Consider the following 17,148-nt stretch of genomic DNA (forward strand, 5'->3'; position numbering starts at 1 on the left):
CTCTTTAATAAACAAGCTTGCGCTTATTAGTTGGAGTAGAATAGGTATGTGAACCTAATTGAATTTATAAATATGAAATGTGTGTATATATATATATCCTTATATAGGGTAAGGATCCTAAGAGAACCATTGGCAAATTGAGAACTTTGAGAACCATTTTGAACTACTAAAAAAAACCTCTAAAAAAATATTTAAAAAATTATAAAACAAAAAAAAAAACAAAAATTTTAAAAAAGTAAAAAAATCAAAATTCTTATATTTCATTTCGGTTTCATTAAAAAAACCGATTTTTTTTTCTTTTTAATTCGTATCATACTTATACACATATGTATACTTTCATTTAATCTTTAGTTACGTAATGTACACATATGTGCATTATCATTTACCTTAAATTATACATATGTGTATAGGAAAAAAACATGTGTGTACATATTATACATATATGCATAATTTAGTTAAATTGAGAATGTTTTTTAGAAACTGGGATGATAAATAAAAACTTTGTTTTTTTATTTTTGTGTTTTTTTTTGTTTTATGATTTTTTTTATTTTTAGGTTTTTTGTGGTTCAAAATGGTTCTCATAGTTTTCAATTTCTAAAAAGTTCTCATATGATCCTGATCCTCATCATATATAACTACAAATTAAGTATTATTATATATTTCATTATATAAAAAATAAGTTATATGCAACTATAATTACAGATATACCTAATTATTATTATTAAAATATATATAATTTACAAGTTTGGTGTCGCAAGTGGCTTATTGGGCCACTTGGCGGCACCGTATTTGTTGGTGATTTTTTTAGTTCAGTTACCCTAATAAACGTATTGGTCGGTGATTTTTTTTAGTTCAGTTACCATAATAAACTTAATGGAAACCGACCAAACACCATTTTTGTTGTTTTGTTCCGGGACCATAACAAATCTGAAAGGAACCGGTCGATTTCGCGCAGACTCGCAGCTTATTTAAAGCCCATGACCGACAACGCTACTGACCGACCCCTCTCCAAATTGGTCGTTGGTCCACCTCAAGTTTTATATTTTTTTGTTTTTTAGTTCTAGTACCGTAAGGTACGTAATCAAAACCGACCGAATTCGTGTCAAGTTACCGCCTCAATGCCTGGGACCGACAACGCTTGGATTTTACCACCGCCTGGGTTTGCCAACCAAATAAACATCGTCTTAAATATATTGTTTTTCTTAGATGCTAATGTTTTTTATGTTAATTTGACGAATTAATTTTTTTGGTTTTAACCCTCAAATTTTACCAACGGTGCCTATATCGTAACGAACACAATTGGTGTTGGCCAAATTCGTGTTGACTCATCGTCGTAACGCTCAGGTTTTACTAATGCCTGGGTTTCAACGCTGGGGTTTTACAAGCTGCCCTGGCGCAACGCGTCGGGTAGGAAAACTAGTTATATATAAAAGATTAAGTTAATAGGAAAAAATAAAACCGAGATCTAAAAAACAAATATGTGAATAGACACGAGAAAGAAGAAAAACTGATTTAAGAAAAAAATCATAAATAATAAAAAGCAAATAGTTTTGGACGTCTAATTATTTTAAAACAAGGGACTTCATACATAGGGGTGCAAACGAGCCGAGCTGCTCGCGAGCTATTCGAGATTGGCTCGTTAAAAAAGCTCGAATAAGCCGAGCTTAATCGAGCTTAAAAATAAGCTCATTTAATAAACGAGCCCGAGCTTCACTTATTGAGCTTGAGCCCGTTCGTGAGACTAAATGAGCCTGTCATTTATATAATTTTATAAACTATGTATTTAATAATTATTAATTAATAAATATAATTAATGTTATGAAAAAAATAAATAAAATAATTAAATAATATATATTATTTTATACATAAAATTATCATAGAAAAAATATATAAAAAAATTATATTTATATAAAAATAATTGATAAATAGTAAACGAGCCAAGCCTGAGACGTGAAAATCTACTTACGAGCCGGACTCGAACTTTGAAAGTAGAGCTCGAAACGAACTAAGCTTGAGCTCTGTGTAACTTAAACGAACCAAACTCGAGCTCGAGCTCTGTGTAAATTAAACGAGTCGAGCTCGGGTTCGGCTCGTTTGCACCTACATTTACATCATGCATACGAAGTAAGAAACAAGTTCGTCTAGAAATTTGAGATGGTCCATTTCGTAGTAACTTCCAAATTATGGAAAGAAGTGTAAAATTTAAAATTTGCATACCTATAAATTATAGGCTATAATGAAAGTTCGTCAATTTGGTCAACCACGCGCAAAGAGAAGTCGACACAATATATAAACACATCTCATCTCATCTCATCTCATCATTCGTCAAGGAATAAGAACATAAATACGTATATAAACACATACACACTTTAGCTTCGTCGGTATATATATCTTCATCTTTTCAGTGTAAAGTAGCTTTCATGGACAAAGAGCAACAATACAAACGTGTATTCAAACATTTGGACAAAAACGCTGACGGCAAGTTATCACCAACTGAGCTCCAAGTTTGCATTGCAAAGATAGGTGAAGAGTTGTCACTGGAAGAGGCGGAGACAGTGGCGGAGATGATGGACTCCGATGGTGATGGATTGTTGAGCTTTGAAGATATGGTTAAGGTAGTTGAAGGTGCAAATGAGGAAGAGAAAGTGAATGACTTAAAGATGGCTTTTAAGATGTATGAAGAGGTAGAGGGTTGTGGCTGTATAACTCCTAAAAGTTTGAGGAGAATGCTTAGTAGACTGGGAGAGTCGCGAACAGTGGACGAGTGCGAGTTGATGATCGCAAAGTTTGATCTTGATGGCAATGGTGTTGTTGATTTTAATGAGTTTCATGACATGATGGCATGCGCGTGACTCCTCGTTAGTTACATTTTGATACCAGTTGATTCATCGTACAGAAAAATATGCATTGATTGATTGGTTGTAACGCACGAGTGGAAATACTTAATTCATCATGTTCTTTCATTCTTCTCTTAAAAAATTTTCTGTCGTTAATGTATCATGTGTTATTAATGCTTGAGTTGTAAATATCTTTTTTCAATTATATGGATATAGTTAGCACCTTTGTTATCTTTTTTTTTTTTTTTTGAATGTTCAAGCTTTCCTCCTACTATTTACATTATACCGCCAATGCCAGGAATCGAACCCTGGACCTCTCACCCAAAGGCCAAAGCATTTACCATCCCACCAAAGTGGTGATGGCACCTTTGTTATCTTTGGTTTTGCAATGTTAATTTATGGATAGTTTTCTAAATTGTGCATTAATAGCATTTTGTGAATATACGGAGTCAATAATCAGATAAGACAGAAAGATTCTGTAAAGAACAAAAATGCTATTTCCTGTGAAATCCCGCGTGGAGGGTGTGCGTTGCCCCTTTGGTACCTCCAAATTTCAATGGTCTAGTTAGGGCTGTCACTTTTACCCGAAACCCGACCTGAAAAAACCCGTACTCGAGAAAAGACTAACCCGAACCCGAACCGAAGTAATTTGGGTTGGTTCTCGGGTTTGATTTATAAGTTTCGGGTCAACCCGAAAAACCCGAATAAACTTCTAGTTTTAAAATTAAATATATTTTTATGTATAATAAACCAAGTGTTAGACACTAAAGTTATCATAATTTAGCTCTAATTGACTGTTGTCATTCTAACTATTATGGATCGATTATTTATTATTAATTTTTGTTTTCCGTTTATTACTAATAGCAACCGAAATCGAACAACCAAATCATACCCGATTGATATGATTAAGGCTCGAGTTAGTTTTACTCTTCTTTTGAATTGTTTTATCAAGCTATGTTGGTTTGTTATTTGATTATTTTATTATAAGCAAAGAAGAATATGTTGTTTTAATTTTAGCATTGTCGTTCTTAATTTTTTTTTTTGTGTTTTTTTCTTTTGTTTGTTTGTTTTCTAGGATACTCGAAACCCGATTAACTCAACCCGAAAAAACCTGAACCCGAAAAACCCGTAAGAGATTGGGGTTGGTTTCGGGTCAAGATTTAAAACTTTGAAACCCGTAGAACCCGACCCAAAAAACCCGAAACCCGAAAAACGAACCCGAAGAACACCCCTAGGTCTAGTGGCTACTTCCGTTAGAACTCTTGAGGTTCTTGTTAATATAGACTTGGGTTTTACGAATAATTAACACGAAAGATGTAATTTAGATTATACTACTTGAAAACACATTACATCATTCAACCTCAAAGCTCACATTAAAATAGGACTGCTCCTTTAATCTTGATTCCGACCCGTTTCTTCATCAAAGTGGTGTCAGCTCGTCTTATTGTAACAAATTAGCTTCTTTCCCCTTGTCCTTCTGTTTCGTACATCATATGCCAAGTTCCCGAACATTAATTCGATCCTCTTCCACGCCTTCCTCTACCGTTTCCTCTTCCTAGACCCCTTCCTTGATCGTATTGCTTATCCGCATACTCACCAATCTTTTGATCATCTGAACTAGCAATCAACATGTTTTCTTCATCCGAAGTAATACCATCACCTCCGAAGCAACATACGTCGAATCAGTAATTCTTTCATTTGGACCAAGTAACTCATCTGTATGAACTAGGTTATCATCCGGGTCAACGATTTATCCAAATCAACAAACTTTTTATCCAAATTAACTAGACTTTGTTTGGATCAACAAGGCTTCCTCCAGATATTTTGCCCATATCTCGTCAGGTACAGTAAAAGATCCTCAGTATCGTACGGACTGGCTCATTTGGGCGGGAGTATTCCCCCTCCCGCCTTTGTGCGGGAATGTTCCCGGCTTGCTCATTCCTTCTTCAGGTGACTGCTGAATTATTATGAGAGTTAAGCCTTGTGCGTGTAGCCATGCTGCGCGGGTGGCCTTCCCTGATGGCCGGTATCCGTAACTGCGGGAACAGGCGGAGTACCTGAAAACCATTGGTAGGCGTTTCCTGCGGGGACAGCTTGCGTACCGCACGTGAGGACGTCACGTCTCTGAGCGTGGTGGGTCCTGCTGATCCAGTTGGTTTCTGCGCAGACGTTCCTTTAGTTTAGTCTTGCGGGTTCAACCGCGCAGACGTCCGTTAAGGAGTCTTGCGGGTTGAACTGCGCAGACGTCCCTTTTCAAGGTGAGTCTGTGGGTCCAACTGGGCTCTGCTGGGACCTACCTCTTCAAGTCCCCCCAGTCCAATGTTCTTCTCATGAATGTTTAATAAAGTGAGGTGAACTTTTGGACTTAAGCAAAGGGTTTTTGAAAAGGGTTTAGTTTTAAGGTTTTCCATGGGGATTCTTCCCACGGAAGTCCTAATGTCACGCAGAATTTCCCACTGTTCTGCTTGATCTTTGGGTATGATGCGGGTAGGTCTGTAACCTCCTCGCAAGTCAGGAGCGTTGAGTACCTCTTGTGTAGATTCTCCATGAGGTTTTGGTAGTTTTGAACATAGTGATCAATTATGTTAAAACCACCAATTCCATCTTGAAGTTTCAAACAATCTAGTTCTCGACGTTCCCGCTATGCGGGGATGTTATTCCCGTTTGCGCAAGCATGGCCCAGAAGATCCTTCTTGGTTTCATTTCCCTGCGGAGTGCTAGGTATGTGAAGGGTTTCGCCTTGACACTGTACCCGCACCCGTCTTATAGTTACTTTACTCCCAAGGTATTCCTGGCGTCAATTCCCTGCAGGTGCTAGGTATGTGAAGGGTTTTGCCTTAACACTGTACCCGCACCCGTCTTATAGTTACTTGGTTGCCGAGGTATTCCTGGCGTCAATTCCCTGCAGGTGCTAGGTATGTGAAGGGTTTTGCCTTAACACTGTACCCGCACCCGTCTTATAGTTACCTGGTTGCCGAGGTATTCTTGGCTTCAATTCCCTGCGGGTGCTAAGTATGTGAAGGGTTTTGCCTTGACACTGTACCCGTACCCGTCTTATAGTTACTTGGTTGCCGAGGTATTCCTGGCGTCAATTCCCTGCAGGTGCTAGGTATGTGAAGGGTTTTGCCTTAACACTGTACCCGCACCCGTCTTATAGTTACTTGGTTGCCGAGGTATTCTTGGCTTCAATTCCCTGCGGGTGCTAAGTATGTGAAGGGTTTTGCCTTTACACTGTACCCGCACCCGTCTTATAGTTACTTGGTTGCCAAGGTAAGGGGTATATTCCCGCTTACTTTTGAATCTTTTTGAATTTTTTTGAAATTCGAAGAGTTGGTGAAAGGATAAGAACAGTCCAAACCTCTGAAACGTCGTGCGACGGTTTCTTCTGACTGTGTCAGGTCGTGCAGGAAGTTATGGTGACGTGACAGTACATGGTCATTCCAGACGCTTTTTCAGGCGCGTGGGCCCGATTTTTCGGGCGCGTGGCCGCGAAATTAATGGTACGCGTCCTTTCAACAGCTGTTGCCAGCTTGCTTTTCGCCACGTGTCATAGTTTCATTGCACATTTGATTTCTCTCTCTTCCGCATTAAATTCATCGCATTAATTGCGATTAGTATATAAAGGGGGAGAGGGTTCTTTGTAATCCACACTTTCACTCTTCTTCATCTTCATCTTCAAAACGATTTCCGGTGAATACTCATCTTTATAGTCGAGCATTCCCTTGAAATCGTTTTCTTCTTTCTGCAAGATGTCTTCACGTGACCTCGAGTCTACAGCCGATGACAAGAGTACTGCTGGCGAGTGCCAGTGTGCTCTGCCTGTCGATCTGTATCAGTACGTCGTCAGGAAGTTCATGCTCGAGTCTCTCGAGCCTGAGTTTCCTGAACCCCACCAGACGGTGTACGATGCCCCCAGAGGCAAGATCGGGGTATATGCTGCATTCTTTGTTTATGGGAATCTTAGGTTCCCATTGACAAAGTTTGTTTACCGTGTCCTTGAGAGGCACGGTGTGCACCTGACCGAGGTGCATCCGATGGCGATTGCCAAGGTTCGCCACTTCGAGTGGGTGTGCCGGATTCTGGGCAAGGAGCCCTATGTTGACCGCCTGATGACCTTCTACTCCTGGAGGTGCATCCAGGGGTGGTACACGTTGATAACCCGGATTAAGGGTTTGAAGATTTGCGCAACCGAGCGCAGTCTTCGCTCGTGGAAGCGGGAGTTCTTCTACATCTCCGCTCGCGCCATCCCCCTTGCCATGAAATTCAAGAATGGGCAAGCACTTCCCAGCCTTCACGCCTCCAACTACCAGGAGGCGGAATGGTTTGCGAAGATATCCCGAGTCCAATCTCCGGTTTACCGGTTTGCGGAGTCCGGGATGGTGATGCTGGGGATGAGCCGGGTGTGGAAGGCTGCGGATGCGCAAAAGATCCCAATCGTCCTTGAATACGGTTCGAACTCTGTTCCTTACGGAATGCTCTGTTTCCTTTTGTTGATTTAGAATTTCTTCTTATCTTCTTTCCTGTTTATTTCAGAGGGGAACGACTTGCAGTCGCTCATGTACCCGCGGGAAGCTGACGGTCCCGCTCGGATGGGTACTCGCGCTCTAGACGAGAACGAGTTGCCCATCCTAGAACAAACAGCGGATCGGTTCGTGGAGGTCTATCCGCTAGGCCATGAGATCCTTAGCGCCAGGCGGCCAGGTAAGGCGCTATTCGACCCTCGACCCCTCAATGTTGAAACCTCTGCTGGAATTCCTCTAATCGTATGTTCTGATGAGGAATCCGCATATGGTCCTCCGTTGGTGCGGAAGAAGAAGGCTGCCGGCGGGAAGGGGAAGGAGAAGGTGGCCTCCACTGCCGATCCGGCGCCTCGGTCTGATTCGGAGACCGAGAGCGAAGGGGTGGCGGGGAATCCCGGTGGTGATAAGACCGCCGCTCCGGAGGCTGCGACTGTCACCTCCGGAGAGCCCAAGAAGACGACGGTGAGCGGCGCAAAGAGGCCGGCTCCATCGGGTTCGTCCCCGCCTCTCCGTACCTTTAGGCTCAAGAAAACCCGTAAGTACAAACTACCTTTATCCTTTTAACTTCATAGCTTAATATCATTTAACACTTATCTTCTTTACGCAGGCGTGGATGTTGACGCATTCCAGGGTGGAGCGCAGAGGAGTACCTCTCCGCCAATGACGGTAGGCTTGGTCAGCCTACCTGAGGCGACGACCCAGGCGCCTGCGCCTGCTTCCGCTGGTTCAGTTGCTCACTCCTTTGAGCCGACTGTTCCAGCTGTGATGACGTCTCCGCCGGCTGTGAGTGCTGTTTTTACCGCATCTTTCACCGAGCCGGCGGTTACTTTTGCTGCGGATTCCGCGGCGGCGACCGCGGCGGCTTCTACCATGCCTCCGTCATCGGCAACGACGGCCGAACCTTCAGGTATGCATGGGGCTTCTCGCCAATCTCTGCCTCCTTCCCATCTGCCTGACCTTTTGGATGGATTTCCCTTGGGTTCAGGTGATGGGTTTGGCGGCTATCGGCCTGTTATTGACCCTACAGGTGCGTAGGGTTCTTTTGGCCCATTTTATATATATATTTTTTTATCATCTTTTCCTAACTGCTTTATGTTTTTTGCAGTGTCGGATTCCAATGAAGTGTATGTTCCACGATGGAACATTTGCCGAGGAACAACCCTTCGCACCCCTGTGGAGTGCGTGGAATGGGCTCGTCACGCTGCTCCCAGTGGTGCGTTGGGGGAAGCCATGGCTAGCTACCAGGAGGGTAGGCTAACCAATGAGCTTCGGGTTCTCCTGGCCCGGATGCAGCCGCGCGTCGAGCTGCTTTGTCGTGAAAACGACAAGTTAAAAGCAGCTCGCATTAAAGAAGTGGCTCAGGCGCGGGCTGTCCGGGAGGAGAACCAAAGGCTTTCCGCAGTGGCTGCGGAAAAGGAGAAGGCCTTCAAGGCCCTCGAGGTTGAAGTTCAGGCTCGGCTCGAGGCCCGTTCCAAGGCTGCCCAAGCTGTTAATGAACAGCTTCGGCTGGCTAAGGAAACTGCAAGGAACGCAACCGAGAGGGCCACCAAGGCTGAAGCTGTTGCTGAGCCTCTACGCGTGGAGAATGAAGAGCTTAAAGCCAAATTAGAGGCTCTCCAGCAGGCTCATGATGCCTTGGCGATGGAAGACGCCAAAAAGCTCCAGGAGATCTTGGACCAGAGGGGGGTGCTTGACCATGCTGAGCGGAAGCTAAAGGGCGTCGAAGAGGCTGCGGCTAAAGAAGTGTTGCTTGCCAACCTCAACAAAAGTGAAGCCGAACGCGCCCGTAACGAAGCTCAAGCTGCCCTCCAAGAAGCTCTGGTTGCCAAGGAATGGCTTCTTCGAGAAGCGTTGTCTCAGGTATGCTTTTCATGTCTTTACGCTTTTCTTTGTAAATAGAAAAGGTTCTGATACTTGTATATTTTCTTGTAGGTTGTGCATCGGGTCTTCTCAGAGACGTCTTATGATGATGCTATGAGCGCAGCCATCAACGCTTCTCATGAGGATGGGGAAAAGGCCGGCTTCCTGCTTGGTCTAGGGTTCGTTGAGAAGGGCATCCCGCCTTCCAACTTCCCTTTGTATAATGTTGATACTGAAGCTGTTTACGACCAAGCAGTGAATCAGTACGCCGCCTTCCCGCATCCGGTGGTGGAGAAGGTGAATCAAGTTGCTGCTGCTGATGATGGGTTAGCTATCCTTAAAGCTTTCCTTGAACTGCCACGATTTACTGATGGTGCTGGTCCAAGTGGAAGTGGCCCTGAAGCCTGATCCTGAAGATCCCTTCCCACTGCTAGGATAGATTTAGCTTGTATAGATTTATTTTCTTGTAGGCGGGTAGTTACCCGGGCATTCTTGTAATGAATCATTGTGAAATATAAATCTTTTTGCGGGTAAGACCGCTATTTTCGTTGGATTCCTTGCTTTGTAAACGTTATATGACTTGCATACTTTAGTTTAAATTAGCAATTTTCCAAGTGTTTAGAATAAGTTAACCTTTGAACGTGGTAGATAATAGGTGTGAAGTTTTGCTTCCTCTTTCGTGATTGTGCGGGTAGGACCGTCACTTGCACTTAGTAGGATGGCTAAACTTTACCTATATCTGAACTGCGTGTAGGTTTTCCTCATCCTTTTTTGAAATTTCTAAGTGTTTAGGATAAGTTAACCTTTGAACGTGGTAGATAATAGGTGTGAAGTTTTGCTTCCTCTTTCGTGATTGTGCGTGTAGGACCGTCACTTGCACTTAGTAGGATGACTAAACTTTACCTATATCTGACCTGCGTGTAGGTTTTCCTCATCCTTATGTTAGAAATTCTGTTTTGAACCGTTCGACGCGCGGTTGTCAATAGGTTAGTGTTCAGTTTCCTCTCATGATTCATGCGGATAGACCGGCACTTTCATTTAGTAGGATGACTGAACTTTTCCCCTTCAACTGACCTGCGTGAAGGTTTGCCGTTTTTTGGGTTTATGCGGGTTTTGCCGCCTTCCCCACGCAACGACTTTCCACCTAATTATGCGGTGAAGACCGGCATATCCGTGTTGAATAAATTAACCGTTCGACGCGCGGTTGTTAATAGGTTAGTGTTCAGTTTCCTTTATCATGATTCATGCGGATAGACCGGCACTTTCATTTAATGGGATGACTGAACTTTTCCCCTTCAACTGACCTGCGTGAAGGTTTGCCGTTTTTTGGGTTTATGCGGGTTTTGCCGCCTTCCCCATGCAACGACTTTCACACTTATGTATGCGGTGAAAACCGGCATCAGTGTTGATAGTTCATAAAGTATAAATGTAAAATCATCAGCGTCGATGTTCTAAGGAGAATCATTTCCATTAGAAGTGGCTCTTGGCCTTTTCTTTACAAATTTGGAATTGATCTACATGCAAACTGTGTAATTGAGCTCCCTTCCATGTTGTTGGGATGGGAGTGCCATCGAGCCGATACGCACCTGGTTCGGGATCTCGTTCTTTACACAGCATGTAGTCTCCACATTGAAGCTGGAATTTTATTCGTGTTTTCCCCAGCTGGGGTTCTACACGCATCAGCCTGCTCAGCGTTCATTGCACCACTAGGTGCGCGAGCGTCCCATCTCTGACAAATGCTTCAACCATGTCCTTCACGTCTGTGCATTCTTCAGTGTTATGGCCTTTTGTCCTGTGAAAGTCACAGTATTTGCTCCGATCAGCATTCGGACGATGTCGGATCATTGGAGGCTTTGGCCATGGGAGCTCCTCAGTGGCGAATATCTCGGTGACGCTTTTGGTGAGCGGCGTCCATCTGGAGTTCTGGTTCGACTGTACGTTACCCCTTCCGCCTAACCGATGTTGCAAGCCGGATGAGGTGTCAAAGTTTACCCTTGACTGCCAAATGCCTAGCTTCCGCTTTTTGTTTAATCGGGCGGTAAGGACGTTGTCTTCTCTTGTTTTCTGGGTGTAAAGGTTTGTGCTCTGTGGGAGATCTCTACCCAGTTGCTTCTCCGTTTCCGTAAAGCGTTTAGCTGCTGTCATGATGGCATCCCAAGTGGATGGCATGCCATCTTTACCCGTTAGGGTGCGGATGAGCTCTGGGTCGTTCGCGCCCTGAATAAAAGCAGCGCGAACAAGATCTTCGCTAATGTTACCCAGACTTAGCTTCTTCGAGTTGAAGCGAGTGATGAAGTCTAGCAAAGATTCATCTTTTTCTCGAATGCACTTGAGGATTGTCCATTGCTCCTCGGTATACTTTCGTTGTTGGCTGAAGTGTTGGCTAAACTTCTGTTGGAAGTCAGCCCAGTCGTAGATGTGGTTGACCGGTAGACGATCGAACCACGCTCTAGCTGGCCCAACAAGCGTCATTTGGAACATGTAACACCACGTGGGTTCCGTCCAATTGCTGACGGTTGCCCCCGCTATGAATCTGTTCAAATGATCGTCTGGATCAGATATACCATCATAAGTGCCGATGTTGGACATCTGTTTGGCACTTTTTGGGGCGATTGCTTCTGCAATGTCCCTTGCAAATTTGGACGTTCCCCGCATTTGCCACAGTTGGTCTGAATGTTTTGGAGAAGTCACGTGGACTTCCACCTGTGTTTTTTGGTTTGAAGGCTTCTCCAAAATGCCTTCTCGGTTGGGAGTCCGTTTCCTTACGCTTCCCTTTTGCCCTATGGCGAGGGTTCGCGTCGGTGTCGGATTCCTCCGAGTCATCGTCCAAGTATTCTTCGAATTCGTCAGCCTGTTGGACGGAACGCAAGCGTTCGTCCAACTCAGCTTAGAATTCCCTCTGACGTGCCTCCGCCCATGCCTTAACATCATTGAGTGTTTGGCGGGGGAGTCTTGTTCGTTTCTCTAACTGGGTATCGGTGAATCCCAGTGAGCGATTATTTACTGCACTTGCCCCAGCTTGGGTAGCTGGGGTAGTGTTCGTAAAATTTACTTCACTTGCCCCGGCTTGGGTAACCGGGGTAGTGTTTGTAAAAACTGTGTAGCCGGTATTTCCCCCAGTAGCTGGGGTTGTGGTTACCGGAGTTTATTTAACCATCTTTCCAGAAGTTTGAAAAAACTGGAGAAAAATGAAGTTCTAGCTTTTATGCACGGATGGCGCCAATGAAGAAACACTAACCGGACCCCGGGCAGATTACGGGTAACCTGGAGGTTAGATAGCTGTTTCCCACGAGGGGTTAGACCCAGAAAAGATGGTTCTTCTGATAACCTGCAAAACAGACACCGTGAGCTTGTCACTGAGAAGGGGGGGTTCCTCCTTGTGACCACCCTCCGGCGTGAGAATCAGACTAGATTGCTCTTTAAATATAAATGTATATTAAGAGATTGCTAGAGCAGATATCAGGTATAATATGATGATAATATGTTAAGATCTGATGATCATACCATTTGTGGTATTTATAGCCGGAGGTAGGTTTCCAAGGAGGTGTGGCCTGCTGAATAGTATTCCTGTTCCACCAACAGTGGCCTACGCACGTGCCATGCTGGTAGTTGGTGAGTAGGCAGCGGCTGATAGTGACCAGGCCTGCTGTGTACTATTCCTTTTTCACCAACTACAGGCTAGGCACGTGGTATGTCAGGAGTTTGTGAGTAGGTTGCGGCTAATAGTGACATACAGTACAAGAGCATGCTGCTCGCCATACTGTTGTCAATGAGCTGTCGTATCTTTGGACAGATCTTTTGCCCATACCTCGTCAGGTACAGTAAAAGATCCTCAGTATCGTACGGACTGGCTCATTTGGGCGGGAGTATTCCCCCTCCCGCCTTTGTGCGGGAATGTTCCCGGCTTGCTCATTCCTTCTTCAGGTGACTGCTGAATTATTATGAGAGTTAAGCCTTGTGCGTGTAGCCATGCTGCGCGGGTGGCCTTCCCTGATGGCCGGTATCCGTAACTGCGGGAACAGGCGGAGTACCTGAAAACCATTGGTAGGCGTTTCCTGCGGGGACAGCTTGCGTACCGCACGTGAGGACGTCACGTCTCTGAGCGTGGTGGGTCCTGCTGATCCAGTTGGTTTCTGCGCAGACGTTTCTTTAGTTTAGTCTTGCGGGTTCAACCGCGCAGACGTCCGTTAAGGAGTCTTGCGGGTTGAACTGCGCAGACGTCCCTTTTCAAGGTGAGTCTGTGGGTCCAACTGGGCTCTGCTGGGACTTACCTCTTCAGTTTTACATATGCATCAGACTTAAAATATCGAGATTTGTGTAATGAATAGTAATTTTTTTTATGCTGACCATAAAAAGTTTGTGTTCTAAAGTTTGGTACGATTTTAAGAAAATTTAAATTAGTATAATTTTCATTTTTTTATATATTGGCTACAATTTTTTTTGTGTTAACTTTTAAGTATTCCATAAAAGTTCTATAAAATTTTAAATTAATATAGTTTTCTTTTCTTTTATAAACTGACCTTAAATTTGAATAGTTTAAAGTTTTAGCCACAAAGTTCTTTTTCCGTTTTTTTAATTATGATTAGAAAAAAAAATCACTAAGTTTTCTGGACATTTTAATATGAATTTTGTGATGATCGAGCGGAACCGATACCGATGTCGGTATCGGTATTTGTTTTTATAGTTTTCGATCTAAACACATGCCAGTATTCCTTTGAGCATAAAATGACTTTATTCAGTTATATAGTTTTTAATCAACAGAAACATGTGTCGATACTTTTCTGGGCATATCACAACTCTATTTATTTAGGTTTTTCTTAGTTGTCACACCGAGTGCAACTATGATAATGGTTCCCGAATCAAACAAAACCAGTACCGACCAGAAACTAAAATCGAGAGAGACATCGTACATCACATGAACGTAAGAAAGAATTTTGTCTAGAACTTTCAAATACGGAGAATGGTCCATTATTTTCTAGTAGTTTCCATCTTCCAACCATAGAATAAAAATTCGTCCACGGCCACTAAAATTTTTCAACTTGTCATTTTGGTCAACCACGTCGGCCACGCGCAAAGAACCCAATATATATAACCCACTCAAATTCTCATCTCATCAAGGAATAACAACATAAATATACCTTTATATAAACACACACACACTTTAGCATTTGCTCATGGACAAAGAGCAACAATACAAACGTGTATTCACACATTTGGACAAAAATGGCGATGGGAAGTTATCGCCACCCGAGCTCCAAGTTTGCATCGCGAAGATAGGTGTAGAGTTGTCATCCGAGGAGGCGGAGATTGTGGCGGATATGATGGACTCCGATGGTGATGGATTGTTGAGCTTTGAAGATATGGTTAAAGTGGTTGAAGGTGCAAATGAAGAAGAGAAAGTGAATGACTTAAAGATGGCTTTTAAGATGTATGAGGAAGTGGAGGGTTATGGCTGTATAACTCCTAAAAGTTTAAGGAGAATGCTTAGCAGATTGGGAGAGTCGCGAACGGTGGACGAGTGCGAGTTGATGATTGCAAAGTTTGATCTTGATGGCAATGGCGTTGTTGATTTTAACGAGTTTCATGACATGATGGCTTGCGCGTGACTCGTGACTTACACATGAGTTTGATACTAACTGATTCATCGCACAGAAGAAAATGCATTGTTTGGTTGCATGGTATGAGTGTAACTGAGATACTTGATTCATTCGTGTTCTTTCATTCTTCTCTAGAGAGTTTTCGGACATTAGTGGATCGCGTGTTATCAATACATGAGTTGTAAATATCTTTTTTCAATTATTTGTATATATATCAGCCTTTGTTATTTATTATGTTTGCTTATATTAGTACCCTTTGTTCTCTTTATTATGTTTTCTCAATTGTGTATTAATTCACAGTAGGTTTAAAGTATTTTATGGATACAGGAAGTCAAAAATCAGATAAAATAAAAAGAACAAAGATGCTATTTCCTGAAAACCAAGATATAACTTCTAGTGTAAAATAGACCAACCGATTTTCTTTATGCTGGAGCCAAACATTCGCACTTATTGGTATGAAACGTTGCATCTCTTGTGAAAAACGCAAGATATATATGGTGGTTATAATGCTTGTTGTTACTTGTTTTTTTGTATAAACGTACCTACTACTGATCACTAGTTATTAATTGCTCAATATCACCACTCCTCACAGTTACCACTCACCTTGATTACTATTTCTTAATAGTAGCATACCACTAAGGACATAAGTTGCCAATGACAATCATTTGCCACTAATATATACACAACTGCCAATGATCTCAGTTTGCATGCAACTTTTAGCCCGTCGTATAACTTAGAAGCATTACATGAAGCCTCCATATGACAAAATCCATGTAAGTGACTCTGCCCCTTTGACCCATTAGGGTGTCGCTCCAAATCCCTCACCAAGGCGACAAACACCTCCTCCCTACCCCCCCTCCCCAACACACACAAATCGCCCCTTTGTCGCCTAAGGGGTGGTGTTCTCATCTCTTGTTGCCCACTACACTTTGTCTAATATATATACCTAGTACTTGTCTCTTTGTCTTATCCTCAACCCAAGCCTCGTCTATGTCCTACTCTACCGATTCCTCTTCCTCGACCCCTACTGCGTTCGTACTGCCTATCCTCATACTCTTTGATATTTTGATGATTCGAATTGGCCGGCAATCAACATGCTTTCTTTATGTGAAGTAATATCATCACATTCGAATTGACGATAAACTTTTACTAGTTAATCTTATTTTCTACACACTAGATTATTTAGAGGAGAAAAAAAAAAGACAAACGAGACATCGTACATCATGCCACGTAAGAAAGAAGCTTCTCAATATATAACTTTCAAATATGGAGATTGGTCCATTTCTAGAAAATTCCTAAACCCGAATGAAAATTCGTCAATTTCCTAGCAACCCACTAATTTATTATTTTCAACTTGTCATTTTGTTCAACCACGCGCAAAGCACCCATTATATATAACTCACTCAATGTCTCATCTCATTAAGGAACAAGAACTTATATACTTACATATATAAACACACACACACACTTCATCTTTCATGGACAAAGAGCAACAATACAAACGTGTATTCACACATTTGGACAAAAATGGCGACGGGAAGTTATCACCAACTGAGCTCCAAGTTTGCATTGCAAAGATAGGTGAAGAGTTGTCACTGGAAGAGGCGGAGACAGTGGCGGAGATGATGGACTCCGATGGTGATGGATTGTTGAGCTTTGAAGATATGGTTAAGGTGGTTGAAGGTGCAAATGAGGTAGAGAAAGTGAATGACTTAAAGATGGCTTTTAAGATGTATGAAGAGGTAGAGGGTTGTGGCTGTATAACTCCTAAAAGTTTGAGGAGAATGCTTAGTAGACTGGGAGAGTCGCGAACAGTGGACGAGTGCGAGTTGATGATCGCAAAGTTTGATCTTGATGGCAATGGTGTTGTTGATTTTAATGAGTTTCATGACATGATGGTTTGTGCGTAACTTGTTAGTGACACATATTGATTTAACGTACCAAAAATGTATTAATTGGTTGTGCGCATAGCACGAGTGTTAGTGAGATACACTGATTCATTCGTGTGCTTTCATTCTTCTTCAGATAATTGTTTATGCCATTAGGGCAAAATGTTGGTTTGTGATTTTTTATCGATCTCATTTTGTAAATATCCTTTTGCGGTTAGTGGTATATATACATATCTTTGTTATTTATTGTGTTTTGTATGTATGAATTAACTTGTCATCCTAGGTTTAGTATTTCAATACTTTTCTTAATCGGATATTAAATCAATCACCTTTAGCTAGGTTAAAGTATTTAGTTTGTATACGAGGACAATAATAAAAGAACGGAGATGTTCTTTCCCATTTAAACGAAGTAATTTTTTGTTTTTGTATATTAAAAACTAAATGG

The 17,148-nt window shown here is 42.5% G+C and overlaps 3 protein-coding genes across 3 annotated transcripts; all 3 read left to right on the plus strand.

Annotated features, from left to right (window-relative positions):
• The first annotated feature begins 2,420 nt into the window (after positions 1-2,420).
• Positions 2,421-2,895, plus strand: LOC143610213 (calcium-binding protein CML38-like). Its single transcript, XM_077084752.1, has one exon. It carries the CDS (start codon positions 2,421-2,423, stop codon positions 2,850-2,852), a length of 432 nt encoding a protein of 143 aa, XP_076940867.1. The 3' UTR covers positions 2,853-2,895.
• Positions 2,896-14,391: 11,496 nt separating this feature from the next.
• Positions 14,392-14,923, plus strand: LOC143610214 (calcium-binding protein CML38-like). The gene has a single exon (XM_077084753.1). It carries the CDS (start codon positions 14,392-14,394, stop codon positions 14,821-14,823), a length of 432 nt encoding a protein of 143 aa, XP_076940868.1. The 3' UTR covers positions 14,824-14,923.
• Positions 14,924-16,292: 1,369 nt separating this feature from the next.
• Positions 16,293-16,724, plus strand: LOC143610212 (calcium-binding protein CML38-like). Its single transcript, XM_077084751.1, has one exon. The coding sequence runs from the start codon at positions 16,293-16,295 to the stop codon at positions 16,722-16,724; it is 432 nt and encodes a 143-aa protein (XP_076940866.1).
• The last annotated feature ends 424 nt before the right edge of the window (positions 16,725-17,148 follow it).

This window comes from Bidens hawaiensis, unplaced genomic scaffold (assembly GCF_021521415.1).
Source record: "Bidens hawaiensis isolate Kalapana, Puna unplaced genomic scaffold, B.hawaiensis_p1.1 tig00024998_1, whole genome shotgun sequence".
Taxonomy (NCBI): domain Eukaryota; kingdom Viridiplantae; phylum Streptophyta; class Magnoliopsida; order Asterales; family Asteraceae; genus Bidens; species Bidens hawaiensis.